Genomic DNA, 18583 nt, shown 5'->3' with positions numbered 1-18583 from the left:
ACACATTTGATGTATGAGAGTCATAGGAGTTCTACCATGAACTAAAATTGACTTGTCTTCACATATATAACTGTACCTACAAACGACTGCATTGTTTTCTATTTACTGAAGATATCTAGTAAAGGTCATAAAAAAACTGAGTAGCTTGACTTTTTTCTCCTGCCTACAACTGTATTAAGTCAATGTACTGTTTGTCCTATAAATAGGGATAGTGGCATTCACTTTTATATAGTTTTTTTCTCGTTTCATTGAACTGACATGTACATACCCTTTAACTAATTCAACCACAATAAAGTCATTTCCATCCCCACTGTTATACAGAATTAGTCCATCTAGGGATGTTGTCTTGAATTGGAAAAATAGATGCATAGAAGTGTAGGCTTGCAATGTAGCTAAGGCAACATAGCTTGATTTGGTCTTGAAGGTGACAGGATCCGCGATGATGTTCCTGAATCCAAACCTGGCATTGAGTTCACAATAATCTATATCACCATTTTTGCACAAGTCAATGTATGCCATTCCATTAAATGTGAGGCTTTGCAGGTGCCCAATGAAGTTGGAGGGGACAGAAGAAAGATAGCGTCGTTCTGTGATGATGCCTGTCTCTATGTTATGAAACTCCAGCCTTGTATGATCACCTGCCATTTGGCCTAAAAGAAAAGAAAACACATTGCTATATTGTGCATCTAAAAGACACTTCCAACTGCAGATTTTCACAGTAATAGTATATTTCAAAATATAAAACGTAGGTAACTTACTTGATAGATGTTACATGTAGCAAGAATGTTTAAGGATAAGGTGGCCATATGTACTAAAATATATACTAAAATCCCCTAGTCAAGTTTTAATACCCATGTAAATTTTAGATATAATAAAAATTCTCCTCATGCCTAGGAATGTTGATGCTTTTTTGTCATCCTAGGACTCGAAGGTTTAAGGTAAGTGGACTATGAGTTAGAAGCCAGCTTGACCTATAATACTGAATTCTGGGCCAGTCTGAGCTATATGAAAAAAACTGTGTCTTGACATAACAACAGCAACAACAAAATTCTCATTAATATGTTATCACATTCATAAAAAGTTAAATAAAGGAAGAATTAGAAAAGGAAGATGGTCAAGAATGAGGCAAAGAAGGTTAAGGACAGTGATTGCTCTAAAGAACTGCACATCCATTAACAATCCACACACCTCAGCTTTGTGCCTAAGTAGTATTTTTCTTATTTTCTTCCTTAAATAGTATGTTATTAAGTATTGTTCTATACCCTGTGTAAATAGGAAAGAACCACTGAACATTTCTGTGATAATGAATCATCATGATGTGCTTGAAATAACAAATATTCTTTGCATTTTCCCTTTCTTGTTGAATATCCAGATAGTCTCCCAATTACTTTACAGATAATCTCTGTGCCTGGCCATGTTCCTCACATTTTTTTTATTTTAAATAACCAATTAAGCACAAAGTATTAATTCAACTCACACTCAGTTCTGAGGAGAACGCAAGTGTTATGAGTCCGCACAACCACAGGGGACCATCTCAAGCCTCCTGGTGGGATATGCCGTGCGGCATTACTCAGTACCTATTCCATCCAGTTCCACCTCTCCTCTCTCACCTATCGCTCTGTCAGTGCTGTTAGTCAAACTAATAACATATTTATCTTTAGAGTAATGATCGTATCTTCCTATAACCTCAAAATTAAATAAAAATATGAGAACTTTGTTTCTAAGCTGTGAAATACAGCATCCATGAAAATTAATCCTTTTTTGTGGATCATTTCCAACCTTATTCCCCACTAAACCATGTGTGCCTCACGTCGTGCTGTAACTCACAAAGGTCATGTAAATTGCAATCAAGTTTTACCATCCAAGGTTTGGGCTAGTTTCCCTATCCAATTTGGCATGATTGGAAATTTTATTAAGCTCATCCTATGTTATCATCCAGGATATTAATGAAAACATTAATTAGGGCTAATATCAGAATCAGTCCCTGAGAAAATGCATTGAATCATTTTCTAAGCTTAATAAATTTTGGAAGCACCTCTGTGGGCCCTCTGACTCTCTGACACGCTTTCACTTGGTTAATAAAAACAGCAAGCTGGATAGTAACTCAAGACAGTGCTGTAGATAAATGGAACACACATACTTGGTTACACCAATTCACTTTAATGATTTTAATTTCATTAGTTCAAAAGAAGTCTGAATTGTGCTTAATTCTTACTCTCTGCGAATCATCCTTTCTCCAAGATGCCTCTTCAGCCCCCTTTGTTATGTTTTCTTCCTAATCATTGGTTTGGTTTGATTTCTTCTCTACACAGTGAGAAGTAAACCCAGACTTTACTGAAGATGGCTATCTTCCCATCCACTACTATGAAGCCTCTGGTTATATTACTTAAAATAAGATACTATTTATTGCCTTCTTTGCAATTCTGAATTTTCATGTAACTTCATTTTGCTTTTGCTCTTCAGTTTTTGTCCAATATCCTTAATATTGCTCTGTTTCCAGAATCTTTGGTAACAATGAAATCAATCTTTAATAATTTTCAAGCTTAAAGCTCTAGAGCCATCAGCAGCATTGAATTAATAAGCTATATAGTGTAGGGAATATAAAATGAGTAAAAATCACTGAGGCTTCAATATTGATGATGTTGACTTTTAATATTTTATGCAGTAGCAAAAATCTGAGTTATAAGTTAGTTTACCCCGATTCTAAAGGATCTGTGTTTTTGTTAAAAGTTCTATTGACAAAAAAATGAGAAAATATCTAGTATAAAATGTATTTCTAATGTGTGAAATCAATATCTCATATTGTTAAGAACTTAGAAGCTACAGCAAAGGGAAGGACATTTAACTCAGAAAGACAGAAGTTCAGTGAAAATGATAATGATGTTTATGGATATTATAAATTATAAGAATGTAGTGATAGTGTTGAAGAAAATATATAGTCAAACTCAGGAGTCCCCCAAATTGCATAGCCAGTATTGAGAGGCCATTTAACATAAGGGGCCAACTGGCACTTAACGCAATCATCCACTAAAAACTCTCTGGCTGATATTGCCATTAACTGTATTTTCCCTCAGCATTCATCTATGTTCAGTCTTGATAAGTAATACACCTCTGCTGCTGTGTATGAACCTCTGCTGAACTAAAAGAGAACAAAAAGAACTTTGAAGCATTATTTTTATAAAGTTTTTACAGAAAACATTTTCATGTTTATAATGTCGGAATATCCAAGGTTGACTTCCAGAGATTGAATGAGTGAACTTAGACTTTGTAAATCAGAGTGGAGTGTCTTCAGCTTTTTCAGAGTCACAAAATGAAACAAAAGCGACAAGATGTTTCCTAGATGTTTTGCCTCAATAGAGATCTCAGAATCTATGTTGAATTTTCAATTTTCAATTTTACCTTGTTTTGCATTGTGTTAAATTTCTGGCAAAGAACCACCACCACCACCTCCTCCACCACCACCACCACCACCACCACCACCACCACCACCACCACCACCACCACCACCACCACAACAACAACAACAACAACAACAACAACAACAACAACAACACGTTACCAATCATTATGCACTTGTGTTAATTCACGTAAAAGTTATTGCATGGTTCATAGATATTTCAAATACTATGTATGGGAATGAAGAAGTGGAAATAGAGACATATATGTCCTTGTTCTCAGAGAATTCACAGTCCATTGGGGGATGCCATACAAGAAAAAGTGAGCATCTGATTATATGTATTAGAAAAAAACTCGGAGACATGCTATAAATTTTATGACTGGGATGCCATATTAGTAAACACGAGCAGGGAAAATATTTAGCTAGAGAGAGAATTGCAAAAAGAAAGTCATATTAAATCTTGTAGAGGATGAAAAAGTTGCACTCCATGAAGAGGAGATAAAGTTTTTAGGTGCAGAATGAATTAAAAATCATGAGCAAGTGAGGTTGTGGCTCATACAAAATTAGAAGGGTACTGATTATAAGATATAGGGTGGTTAAATGGGCAGAGGGCCTCACACAGACACACACACACACACACACACACACACACACGTAAGTGTTTATAAGGGTAAAAGAATCTGAACAATTTTGGAGATAGTTCGAAAAATTGATTAATGATGTGGGAATGATTTCAAGAAGGAACATGGTAAGTTTTGGCTCGCAGGTTTGAGTTAATGCATACAGGGTTTATCATATTGAGTGAGGTCACACAACAACATGTACACACAGCACACAATCACAGGACATTTAAACGATGTAATAAAATGAAACCCACTGACTCTCATTTTAAGGGGACCTCAGAGTTTGCCTTATTATCTAAGACCTAGACACCGTTCATCTTTTGCCCTCTCTACTTGAGTTCCTGTCCTTACTAATTAAGATGAGTTTCAGACATTCTCAAGAACAACAAAGTGTATGCTTTCCATGTTCAACAAATAAGAATAGAATTACTATTTCTTTACTATGTTGAAAAGCTACAGGGCCTTATATCAAGGGTCTCTAGTAGTCTATTCCTTAAAATTATTTCTGTTTATAATATATTATTTAATAAAAGCCTCTATTACTTTCCTGATTCATGGTGGCATCAAGTGGCCACCAAGTCTTTTAAAACATACCATTTTACACGTAATCATCAGCCCTAAGGTCTAAGGCTAAATTAGGAAATCTTTTTATACTATGTAAATCAAGGCTGAATTTTTATTATGGTCAAGTATTGGGTTCTTGAGATCTACAATAACAACAACCAAAAGAAAACAAAACCTGGAAGAAGAGAATTTTTTTATTTATTATGGCAATGAAGCAATTATGCAAAAATAAATAAATGGTGGCCAGAATTCTCACCTTAAAGGAAAATACACAGGCATTTGAAGTAAGGAAAATCAGGAGACAATGCAGTAGGAAAAGTGATAGCAATGTGCACTCATGTTTTCTAAAACATGTCTATGTGCATGCTTGTGTACACACATTTAATATGCTTGTATGTATGCATGTATATTTATGCATATGTGTGGGTATAGATACACATGGTGTAGATTCTTCTAATTTGTGCCTGTTGAGAAGATCATATTACAAAGACATCTAGTAGGAACTAAGCATATTTTACCACACAACCCCTATATATAAGGCTCAGGGACCATTGCAGAAGGGTAAGGAGATATTTCATGTAAGCTGCAACCATGAAATCACAACAATATGGCTGTTCAAGCAAGGCCTAAATAATGATACCAGTTAACATGCCAATGAGAATGAGGGATCTCTCAGTGTGTCTCACCACTAGGTGAAGACCTACTGGCAATTAACAAGTGCTTAGATAGGATTAGTTTTCCCCAGAAATAAGATGTAATGGGTAATTCAATAATATGTGCTTAACTCTAAATACATACATACATACAGGCAATGCTAAATGGACTCAGAAAGTTGTATTTATATGTTTATATATGGTATTCATTTATGTATATATCATGCACATGTATTATATATATCACAATAAATTTTTAAAAGAGGGCATATATTATGTGTGTGTGTGTGTGTGTGTGTGTATTTATATTCTATCTGCATGTACACCTGCATGTCAGAAGAGGGCAGCAGATCTCACTGTACATGGTTGTGACCCACTATGTGGTTGCTGTGAATTTAACTCAGGACCTCTGATAGAGCAGAGAAATGTCTCCACAGTGCATACATTTTAAAGGGAGTGGGAGATAGAAGAGAGGTTGAAGGGAGAATGAATAAATTAAGTTATTTATATTTTAATTTAAAGTAAAATAAATTTTAAAAGTAACCTAAACTAACCTAATGATGAAATGAAAATGAAGGGGGAAGAAACTTAGACTCTTGTCGACTCTTATAATAATGGCATTTCGATAAAAGATAAACTACTTCTCTTTGAAGCTGTTTTATCATCTTTAAAATGAGAATGCCTATGCCCTATCCACATTACAGAATAAAAGACACTTGGACAGAACAATATCCTGCAGTGATTTTGCATATATTGGCCCTGACTTCTAAAATTCAAGACCATGACTTTAAATCCTTTGGATAACACCCGGTTGCTTCAGCAACTAATGTTAAAAAAAATTCCTTTTTCTTTCACAAACTGACCTTAACTAAAACAGGCTGACCTCCAGCATTCACTCTGCCTTAGGTGCCTTCTATGAATGGCGATTGTATTCCATTTATACCATTCTTTTTCTTTTTTCATTCATTGCTTTATTTTTCCTTTTATTGAAAATAGATTCATTTCTCATATAATATATCGTGATTACAGTTTCCCCTCCAGTTCCCCTGCCAGTTCCTCTGCACCCCAACCCCAACCCCATCAAGAATCACCTCCCTTTCGGTCTCTATTAAGAAAAAACAGGTTTCTGCAGGATAATAATAAAATGTAATAAGATAAAACAAAAGCTATCACATTGGAGTTGGACAATACAAACAGGAAAAGAACCCACTCGAGGTTTTCAAACAAACGTGTCGTGTGCAACAGCGCCTCCTGCAGACATTTTAGGGGAAACACAAAGCGGGCTCTTCACTTTGGGGCTCTTCCAGCCAGTCCAACACACACGAAAAATCTAGTCAGAAATACTGATGAGATATGTAACAACGACAGCTCTATGAGCTCGTAGTTTACTTCCTTAAAGAATGACTTCGTCTAAGCTTATAACCTCATACATGTCATATTGTCATTGAGAAAGTTTCTCTTTGCTCAGCCTGGGAAGCCCTTTAGAATTTAACAAGAATGGGACTCACATCTTGGGTACACAAAGACCTTTCAGTGCTTTGTGTTAACATAATCCCTTGAGTGATACTGTGCTCTGAGGGTGAGTTCCCAAAGAGGAAGGGGTAGAGACTCCTCTCCCACTGAGTTCCCAAAATGTGAAGGGCAGAGCTTACCTCCTTGGGTTGCAAGTATAAATCTAGAATAGACCTTGACATCCTGAATGCTAGAGTTCAACTAACAAGCTGGATGACAAACAAGAGCTACACACACACACACACACACACACACACACACACACACACACACGCACACACACACACATGCACACACACACACGCACACACACACACATGCACACACGCACACACACATGCACACACACATGCACACACACACGCACGCACACACACATGCACACACGCACACACACATGCACACACACATGCACACACACACATGCACACACACACGCACGCACGCACACATGCACACACACGCACGCACACACACACATGCACACACACACGCACACACGCACACATGCACACACACGCACGCACACACACACATGCACACACGCACACACACATGCACACACACACACGCACGCACACACACATGCACACACACACACGCACACACACATGCACACACGCACACACACATGCACACACACACACATGCACACACACACGCACGCACACACACATGCACACACGCACACACACATGCACACACATGCACACACACACACACACACACACACAATTTATAGCCTAAAACAATGAAATAAAGAAGGAAAATAGAATTTTCTCCTGCTCATCAACAAAATGGATAAGAAACAAAGCGAGTGAAGGTAAATCGGCATCTGAAATGACTTCAGTACTTTTGAAGCACAAAGATAGTCACCAAGCCACAAAACTAAAGTACAGTATAATTTCTTGAATAGACAAGAAAAATCACAGGGCACATATGTTCAATTTGGAGGAATTTTAATAGGCTAGTAATTAAATTCAAATGTTGGTAGATAAATTAGAGGGGAAATGCACTGGATATAACCATCACATATACTAGTCTGGGTTTGAAAAAGCATCTGAAACTTAAAAATAGAAATATTACACATATAAGTGCATCTATAATCATACATGAATAGTTTAAATGAGCCGATGGTAATTGGGTGACAAGGACCCCAACAAGAGCCCCACCAACAAGAGCCACATACAGTCTAACAAAAGTCCTGTTGTTGATCAGGTGAATCCAATAGACTGTACTCATATGTGCATATGTATGTGCATAAACAATATTACAGAAGAGAGTATATATTGAGAGGTGTGGTGGTGAGCTGGCCACTTTTATATCAACTTGACCCAAGCTAGAGTCATTTTGGAAGACTGAATTTCAGTTGAAAATGCCTTTGCCAGACTGACCCCTGGGCAGGCCTGCAGTGCATTCTTACTGAGAGCTGTGGGCAGGGCCATCTTAGTGTGGTTGGTGCCACCCCTAATTGAGTGGATCTGGGTGTTGGAGGAAAGCAAGCTGAGTGAGCCATGTCAATAAAACAGTCAAAGCAGAAAACAAAACAGACACAAAACCAGGCCTGGTTCCTTTGCTTCTGCTTCAGTTTCTGCCTTTAGGTTCCTGTTTGAATTCCTGTCCTGACTTTTTTCAATGGCAAATGGATATGGAAGTGTAAGTGTATTCAACTCTTTCCTCCCCAAGGGTGCTTTAGTTCATCAACACAACAGAAACCATACCTAAGAGAGTGGGGGGTGGGAGCAGCCAGAGGGAAGAGGGTGCAAACGATATAAATACACTACCCATGTGTAAAATTATCAAAAGTTTTTGAAAAAGAAATATAACATTGATGATGATGATGGTGGTGGTAGTGGTGGTGGTGGTGGTGATGGAGGTGATGATGATGGCGACGACGACAACGATAATGATGATAAAAAGGAAACAGGGTCCAAAGCACTTACCTGTCATGGCTTGTTGATCATCCACGGTTAGCTTTAAACTTTTTCCTCGCCGAACCACACGTACTGTGTGCCATTCATTATCATTGAGGTTATAGCCGGCAAAAAGGGTCTCAGGACCTTTGCCTGTAGAATATGCCAAACAGTCATTATGGACAATCAGAATCACACAAGACAATGAACCTTACAAAAAGTGTGAGGGAAGAGAAAAAGAAAATGGGGAAGCAAGATAGAAGAAAACAGTGAGAGTGGGAGCGAGCGAGCGAGCGAGAGAGAGAGAGAGAGAGAGAGAGAGAGAGAGAGAGAGAAGAGGAGGGGAAGGGGAGGAGAGAGGGAGAGAGGAGAGGAGAGAAGCTGGGCCAATTTTCAAGCCCAATAGAATCATAGCAAGCAAGGAAAATGACAAGTTAACAAACACTCAGGTGTGACAATTTTAGAATGTTTAGTCTTTTGCATTTTCTTAAGACAAGAGAATTAACCTGCTGTCATAAATGGGCACAATCAATATAGGACTGGAAACCTTTCCAAGTTTGGATGTACAACTTTTAAAAGAATTCTCTGATATCTGAAGTGATACTTTTTTTTTCCAATTTTATCAGAATTTTTTTCAATTGGATATTTTATGCATTTACATTTCAAATGTTATTCCCTTTTCCGGTTTCCCCCTGGAACTCCCTATCCTATCCCCTTTCCCACTGCTTCTATGAGGGTGCCCCACCACTCCCACCTCATTGTCCTGGCATTCCAATAGTAGGGAATGGAGCCTTCACAGGACCAAGGGCCTCTCTTCCCAATCCTGAGATTCCACCTCACACCAGTCAGAAAACTCATGACAGCAGATGCTGGTGAGGATGTGGAGAAAGAGGAACACCCCTCCATTGCTGGTGGGATTACAAGCTGGTAAAACCACTGTAGAAATCAGTCTGGTGGTTCCTCAGAAAATTGGACATAGTACTACCTGAGGACCCAGCTATACCACTGCTGGGCATATACCCAAAAGATGCGCCAACATATAACAAGGACACATGCTCTCTTATGTTCACAGAAACCTTATTTATAATAGCCAGAAGCTGGAAAGAACCCACATGCCCTTCAACAGAGGAATGGATACAGAAAATTTGGTACATCTACACATTGGAATATTTCTCAGCCAATAAACACAACAACTTCATGAAATTCTTAATAGTGTAGGGGTTAGTTTCTGTTTGCCAGTGATGCACATTTTTAGATGATTTGGTGATTGGGTAAAGAAGCAATAGCACCTAGTAAGAACCTCTTGGTTTTATCTGTATGATGGTTGCTCTTCAGATCTTCAGTTCTGTATCTCCAAGATTCAAGAAGTACCTGGGTTTGTCAGCCTCTGAAATATATGAACATGTCTGTCTAAAGTCCGTGTCTAAAGAAACCTTCCAATAACTAAATGGTAAGCTGAAAATGTATATGTATGGTGGGGATGTTTCTGAGTACGCCAGCATAATAATGACATGGAAAACATAGACTAAAATAGAGAAAATACAGACAGTTAAAGCCAGGGGGTGGGGTGAGGGTGATGCTAGCTAACAGAGATAAACAATAAAGGCCAAGGGCAGGGAGGCAGAGTATACTCAATTAATAGTCCATTTCCAAAGGATGTGTGTACAGAATTGAAATGGAAATGAAATGTTTAATGAAAATTACTAAGGCAAGTAAGTGGGACTGTATCTGTGTTTAACTTAAAAACAAAAAAATGTTGACATAATTGTAATTTTACTAAACGTATTACATATAATTTAAATAAAAGTATTCAGTGTGATGACTAATCTAGAAGAATATGATGTTAAACATGCATTATTTTGCTTGGTGGATTTTCCTTTTGAAAGCATTATAACTTGCAGGAACATTAACACAGAGAAGGGCCTGAGACAATTTGCTTTCCTGACTTGATAATGGTAGAGGGCCAGAAATCTTCCACACTTTCCTGCACCAAATTCTAAAGTCAAACCAGTTGATATTGGGGGTCATAGGAAAACAAATAAGAGTGTGAAAACATGTGCAAAGAGGGAAAGAAAGAAGAAAAAGAAACTGTCAGGGAGCCAAGGGGAGAAATTCTCAGTATCCTACTTACACAAGGTCATTGCTAGCTGTGATAACCACAGACTAGTCATATAGCCGCCAATTTCATCTTTATGGTGCTATTCCATAAAGTGCTTACCCAGGTAAGTCTTGTCTTCCTTGGTTATTATGTCTTTGGTGTTTAAGAGGAGACAAAAATATAAGCTTGTTTTTCTTTTTTAATGGGATTCCCTCAATTCTTTACCCAGTGTCAGTCATCATCAAGATTTAGAAACCATCTAAATGCAAGGAGACCAAACGTTGGAAGCAATTCCCAAGATCAAAGGAGATCTTAGAGTCTCAACTGTGAAGCAAGGGTCGTTTAATAATGTCACAGCAGCTTGATGTCCTACTGGCAACCTGGTCATGCTTAGTGTTGATCTTTGACAAGAGAGTATGTCATTTTAAAGCTATTTTTAGAGAGGAGAATTTTTTTTCTCAGAAACATGCCTCTGATGTGGCCATCCCCCTGTTCTTTTAATTTTAAATGTGTTTTGTCAAGAATAAGAATGAGCTCATCCTCATCCCCCACTCTGGGCTTGATCTTGCAGAAAATCATAATGCTTAATCTATGAAACCGCCATTTCCATAACAACGGACACAAAATCCAATTAAAAATAAACCTTTGGTTCACAGAAATCTCTGTGGGCCAACTTCAAACTGCTTTCATGCATTATTAAAAATGTGAGCAGATTGATTTTAGAAGACAAGGCTCTTAAAAATGCACTTGATAGTCTCATTTCCCAAGGAGGGTCCTCCCTTAACATGAAATGTAATGAGAAGTGCACTGAGCTAGGAGTCAAGAATTGTGTTTGTCAGCCCTTGATTTGCTACTACAAAGATGAGACTAGTGCATGCATGCTGTGTACCACAATCTTTACTTCATCTCTACGTTATGATCAACTTCTCGATGTGGAACTGAATTCTTACAGAAGCAAAACCACTGTTTCCAAGGTCATACGGCTTAAAAAGCCGTCAAGCTGAGTGCTTTCCTCGGTCTGTCTACTCCAATCCAGAATAAATCCACTTGCATTATGGAACTGCTGGCATAGCAATGAGACCCTCTGCCAGCAAACTGACTTCTAGTCTCCCCTCCCTGTTTCTAAATGAAGAATGTGGGGATAAGATTTCCTTGTGATGACTTTGAGTTTCTTCTACTGAATAAGCACTCTGTTAGGACAACCTCTACATCCTGTGTGTAAGCCAAAGTGAATGAGAATATTTGAACAGCATATTGACCACATGGGGAAGCTAAAATTGATACTACAAGTGACAAAATGTAGGGGTCCTTTAAGGAAGAACAAATCTCTCCTACAATCAATAATTTGGGAAAACGTAACTTCCAGTCTTTTCAATCCCCATCCATAAAGCAAGAACTTCCTAGCTGATTTCTCCCATTCATTTAGAGTCTCACACTGCTTGGAAGATTAAAAATGTATGAAATTATTAAAGGTATTTAAACAGGTGATATTATGAATGGCAAACTGTTCATCTCTTGACAAACATTTAATGGTAAAATTATGGCAACTCAAGCTTTTGATCACCTGAATTCCAATGAAAGGTATTTTGTCTGTTGAGGATACCCAAGCACACCTCAATTATGCTAACATAGGTCCTTTAGAAATAATATGTGTTGGAGGCCAAACATTTAAGAACCCCCAACACTGAGTTTGAAACATCCATTATGATGGTATATTAAAATGTGGAGTGTCTGAGAAGTAGTTAGGTTTAGAAATCATAGATATGTGATCTCCCTTCTTCCTTCCTTCCTTCCTTTCTTTCTTTCTTTCTTTCTTTCTTTCTTTCTTTCTTTCTTTCTTTCTTTCTTCCTTCCTTCCTTCCAACCTCCCTCCCTCCCTCCCTCCCTCCCTTCCTTCCTTCCTTCCTTCCTTCCTTCCTTCCTTCCTTCCTTCCTTCCTTCATTCATTCATTCCTCCACTCTCCTCTTTCTTTCTTTTGTTTTTAAAAATGTCATTTCTACGAAAATACTGTCTGGACACTCTGAGAAAAGAGAAGCCGACAGTAAAAAGAGTTTACTTATAAAACAGGAAGAGAATGAGAACTTGTTGCGCATGTGAGGATGTTGGGAGAAGGCAGCTTTATGCAAGCCAGGAAGAGACCAGAGCATGGAGGACTTCCAAAAAGACAAAAAGAAGTAACCCTTTCTATAATGTTCTATTGCAATATATACAACCTTTTAAGAAAGCACAACATATTATTTCTTTGATGTAGAGAATAGATTTATATGCAAATTTGTAATTCATTTTTATCGTGATTTAGTATTTAAGCCAGAGATGTCATTTTTTAAACAAATTATAAGGAATCAAATCTAGTACAAAGACATGAATTCTAAGTTTCAAAGGCAATAGAGAATAGAATTAAGACTGATTGGATATTTTCCAATCATTATTTCATTAAAATATCCTGTCAACAGAAAATGTAGATTGGACATTCTGAGAGGGGTAAAAGTCATTGTCCTCAGCAAAAAATTTGCAACATTTTATCAGATATAGCTTTATAGCCTGTTATTTCAAATAGTTCTAGAAGCAGAATTATGAGGAAGGAGAATAGAAGCTCACAGAGCTATCTACGGATAAAGAAGTTGATAACCAAAGGGACTAATGTCATTCCCATGTTCACAGCTATTTAATGGAAGAACCCAGTGCTCCTGGCTTCTAGCCCACTAGCCACACTTCTGGGCTAGTGATACATAAAAACTTTTGCCTATTATCAAGAGATCTTATCAAGCCTACCACATGTTACTATAGTTTGGTTATCAGTTGCTGCTTGTGCTACTTCAAAGATGAAAACTAAGCAAAATATATGTGCAGTTTTATTAATGTTAATCATTTGACCAGAATTTAATCTAAGTTATAGAACAATTCAGTTTGCCATACACATTGTATAAAATACCCAGCTTTGAGTTCTAGATGCCTCAAAGACTTACCTTTGGAAAGTCTTTAACCTTGAAGTAAGAGAGATGAATGAAGGTATGAATGGTATGTGTATGAGAGAGAGGAGGGGAGAGAGAGCAGGAGGGAGGGTGGGAGAATAAGAGAAAGTCAAAGGGACAGAGAGAAACAAACTGACAGTGGGAGATGAGAATTTCAATTTTCATTGTCAAATCAGTGTGACATTAGATTTTTAAAATCTTTAATTTCAGAAGAAAGGTAATGATGTATTATACATCAGGGTAAAGGGGGCAGAACACTAGATTTTTGTCTCCAGTATGCTATGCACTTACTCTCTTACCTTGAACTTTCTTCCCTGCTCCTATTGTCCACGTTTGATAAAAGCTTATAAGGAAACCCCCATGGGGCTATGTTTAAACATTCTTTCTTGGACAGAGCAGGCAGCTCTACAACACTTCCCTTCCTGGAAGCTATGTGAAAGCCTTAAGATCACAATGACGGGGGGATTTAGCTCAGTGGTAGAGCGCTTACCTAGGAAGCGCAAGGCCCTGGGTTCGGTCCCCAGCTCCAAAAAAAGAACCAAAAAAAAAAAGATCACAATGACGTTCTTTACTGTGTGAGAGGCTTCTTAGGTGAAAGGCTTCTTGCTGTTATTAACTCAAATATATGCATTTGGCCTGAGTGGAAGGAGGGAGGCTTGAGAGAACTCTACAGAGGAGTGGACTTTTGGTTTGTATGTTTGTTTGTTTGTTTGCTACATTTATTAAATTCCAATGAATCCAGGACAATTTTCATAAGTGTCAAATTGTGATTATTATTTTAGTAGTCAAATGATAACTTTAAAGGGGATATTTAAATTAACCCAATGTTCTCATGAAATCTCAGTATAAATAATCAATAAATGTTCATTTGGGACCAAGAAGTATTGCATTCTATATCCCAGAGTTGTGAATAGGTTACTGAGTGCATTAAATCACAGAAAAGGACTGGTGTTGTGAAATCACAGAGATGTTTATGGGACTGGTGTCTTTTAATTATGATGAAGGTGAGTTACTCTCTCCCGTGCTCAGAGAATTGGGTCAGAGAAGGCACAGTGCTGCCTTTCAGCCTGGATAGTTCTTCTCTGGCTGTCTTATTCACAAGGAAAGCTCACGCATGTGGACCTTCAGGAGTTGAACTATGACAGAAGCTTTTGGCATAGTTTTTTAAACTAATTACTTTTCCTGTATGTATTTATGCAAAGGAGACATTAAAAATACAGAAGAGAGGAGTTGCCTGGTTCCTATTCTGAAACTTCAGGCCTAAACTTCATTGCCTAAAAATCCTGGGTGTTTGAGTTGTGTTCATCAGCTACGCCAACAGAACGCTCCTCCTCCTTTCCAGTCAGCTACCCCATCGAAGGCTATTGAAGTCAGTTGCGAATAATCCTTTACTTTCAAAATTACACCTGGTTTATAAACAATATTTTGTTGTTGAATCTTCACAATTGCTTTTGAAGACACTGTTTATTATATAGAAGGTACATGGTGCTGACCTCTCCCTTTTGTTGCTTGTGTTTATGAACCCTGGGCCATGTCTTGCTTTACTCTCTAATTACAAAGTCCTATATGTTGAACATCTGTTAGTCCTTCCCAGTCATGTGATGAGCATCTTACTGTCTTATTTTATGATCTGTGTTGTTCCAGCAATAAGATTCTTTTTTTTTCCTTTTAAAAAAATACTTGTTTTTTTTTTGCTTTTCTCCCCAATCCCTTACTTGTAAGTTATTTTTTAAATTTTTTATATTTTGTAAATTATAAAGTTATGAATATAAATTAATAATGCAATAGTCAAACAGTTTAGTGACAAAAACAGATTTCAACTAGTGTCCAGCTAATAAACACGTGTTATCTTGCAATTTGAAGACAACTGCATGAGGCTGAGCTGATTCACCAAATTCAGTGTGAGAAGAAGACCCAGATTCCTGATCACTGTACAATGCAAAACTTGCCGAACTCTCAGGGAACAGTGTTTGTTCTCACATCATTGGTCATTTCATCTCAGTCAGAAATATGCAGCAACTCTGTTCTATATGCATTTAAGGTAGCTATTCCAACACTGGGCAGAAGAATTGGAAGACATGGGCAGCCTCTAAGCTGTAAACGTTTTGCAGGCAATACTGAAGGAGATGGATACTTTCCTAATAAATGTTCAAATGTGAAGACTTGTATTTTTCAAGGTATAGCAGCATACATAAGCTTGAATTTGGAATTTGACATTTCAGATTCACTATTTTTAATGATTTGGTTCTAAAACATTCAGCCTATATATGAAAATTAATTTAAAATGTATTTGCATATGAGGCACAAATTCGTCAACAAGCATGCACTCAGTCGTATGGGAGCAAGGCATGATTACATGATACTAACTTCAGATGTCTTAGAATTGAAAACCATGTCGGCAAACATTTGGTGAACTGCTTAAGTGGTTTGTGAGCATGGGAATGGGGTACTGAGACACAATAGAGGACAGTAAAAATAAAGGTATGGAACCGTCAAAGAAGCCAGCAGAGACCACTAAATAAAATTCGCAACTGCCTCTGGAACTGAGAGGTCATATAGCTAGATCAAGCAAATCCAAGCATTTTTGGTCTAGATTTTTAATAGAAATTAGACTTGTGTATCAGAAGACAGAATTATGTCACATATTTTCACACCTTTTAGGTAGCTATCTACCACTAATGATAGATTTAAAAGATGTTAAGTATACAAACAGGCTATCTCTTTCATGCATCTAGTCTCTTAATCCAAAAATGCAATTTTAAAATTAATTTTTTTTGATTGCAGACAGTAATGACCTGTCACCTGTGTGTGTTGGGAATTGAAGAAGGGTCCTCTGGAAGAACATCCAGTGCTCATAGGCAGTGAGCTATCTCCCAAAAACAACATCAGCAATTTCTCTTTAGTTAACACTACCTAGACACCTCAATGCTCAATCTACTTCTGTAACAAGATGACATAGTGAGCATGAACATTTTCGGAGCTCTTTCTGCAAATCCATCAACTAAAATTTGCATAGAAGATAGGCAGGTGGAACTTAACATAATTCGCCTACATCTCTATTTTATTAATAGGATGTTGTGTTTTAGCACAGCAATCTGAGCTAAATATTGTCATCAATGTGAAGGTGGATATTAACATTTCCATAATTCAGAAATAAAGTCTGAAACACATTGTATCACCTTACACACACAATTTGGTTGTATATTCATATGTGATTATTATACTCTTTAAAACCATTAAATTGCCTATATCACCCTTTAATTGAACAAGAGAGAGAGAGAGAGAGAGAGAGAGAGAGAGAGAGAGAGAGAGAAGATTTAACACCAGAGCATCACAGAATGAGATGAATTATGAGAATTCAAAAATGGTTCTTATTATGTCTCTCTCTTGTATAATTATTCTTACTTATTCTGGGTTACATAACACATTTTTCTATTCATTTATATTTAGAAACTGTATTTTAACAATGACGTCAGTTTTGGCAAATTCCTGACTAAGGGTCCTTCCGAAGGATGTTGCTGCCTACTAAATCAGGGATAGAATATTTGTTGCTGACCAGAGTAACTGTATCCAGCCGGCAAGCCCAAGTGTCACCGTTGTAATTGTTCAATCTTGCTATTCTAATAAGCAGTCTATGGACTGTGTGCTAGCTAATTTCTATGGCTGTGTTTCAATAAAAAAAAAATTTAAAGGAATTGTTAGCTTTGTGGTCTGTGCTTTTTAGTCTGCAAGTTCACATAATAACTAGGAGAATTATCTTCCCCATATTATATAAATTGAGTAAGAAAGAAATTATAATAAAAAAAACAGTTAAGTGTTTTAGAGTCTGATACTCTTGAGGTTTAGAGTCACAGTTGCCTTTGATTCAAAGGTGACCTTAAGCATGGCAATTTGTTTAAGAGTATTGTTCCAGATTTTAACATTCTCTTCACATAAAGAAAGAAAAATCGCAAACTAAAACAAACAACTAAAGTGTTTAAAAAATACAAAATCTAGAACGCTTTAGTTACCTTACTTTTCTTCAACTTTTGAAGGCTTCATGTTCAAGTTTGATGCTTGTGTACCTATGGGTGTGTGTGTGTGTGTGTGTGTGTGTGTGTGTGTGTGTGTGTGTGTGTGTGTGCATGGTTAAAAATAGGTTCTATCTTTATCAATTTCCTCAGGTGTTATCAACTGGGTTACTTGGCAATTCACTTAGCAGGACCCTGTGGGAGGCAGGAAGCCAGCCTTGTCACTGACAAGACAGGAAGAGAGAAATGCCCTGGGGACAGTCAGACATGGCTGCAGCCTGAGGCCTGAGTCATGGTTCTTGGCAACAGAATTTCCTATTGAAAAATGGGAAAATGACACACTGCCTGTCTTAGGTAATTATTATGACACCCACAGCCTGCTATTTGACGTCATTATTAGTTTCTAATTTGAAAATGATTATTTTAAAAAACCAATACTAGTTTGACCTCTACTAAAACAACAACAAAAACAAAACCATAACAACAACAATAACAACAAAAACAACAACAAAAAGCACATAAATTCTTTCTTAAGTGGCTCCATTTTGCCTTCATCTAATTGTACTGAACTGGGAGAATGAGGCTTTACTGTTTTTATTTCTCTTATGAGCCAGCAAGAAAATGTAATTGCAAGTTGAAATTAGACATGTAAGTCATACGCCTCCACTCCTGCTCCTTTCTGTATCACCATGGGCATAACAGACTACACCATTTGCAGGCTTAGCACAACCTGAGAACATGGGCTCCTGCTTCAAAGGAAGAATCTGAACCTGGGGACAGGACAGCACTTGCCTCAACATGGGCTCCTCCCATCTCAGGGTCTTGGGGATGCACACAAGT

General features: G+C 37.6%; 1 protein-coding gene across 45 annotated transcripts in view; it reads right to left on the bottom strand.

The window, feature by feature from the left end:
• The window catches only part of Nrxn1 (neurexin 1), a 1143874-nt gene that overhangs the window by 560973 nt on the left and 564318 nt on the right, over positions 1-18583 (bottom strand). For all 45 annotated transcript variants that reach the window (NM_021767.4, NM_001434104.1, NM_001434105.1 and 42 more), the window contains 2 exon segments: positions 269-650; positions 8693-8815. In NM_021767.4, the coding sequence (NP_068535.3) occupies positions 269-650; positions 8693-8815 (505 nt within the window).

This window comes from Rattus norvegicus, chromosome 6, assembly GCF_021556685.1.
Source record: "Rattus norvegicus strain SHRSP/BbbUtx chromosome 6, alternate assembly SHRSP_T2T, whole genome shotgun sequence".
NCBI classification, from domain to species: domain Eukaryota; kingdom Metazoa; phylum Chordata; class Mammalia; order Rodentia; family Muridae; genus Rattus; species Rattus norvegicus.
This window is presented reverse-complemented; position numbering and strand designations above follow the sequence as displayed.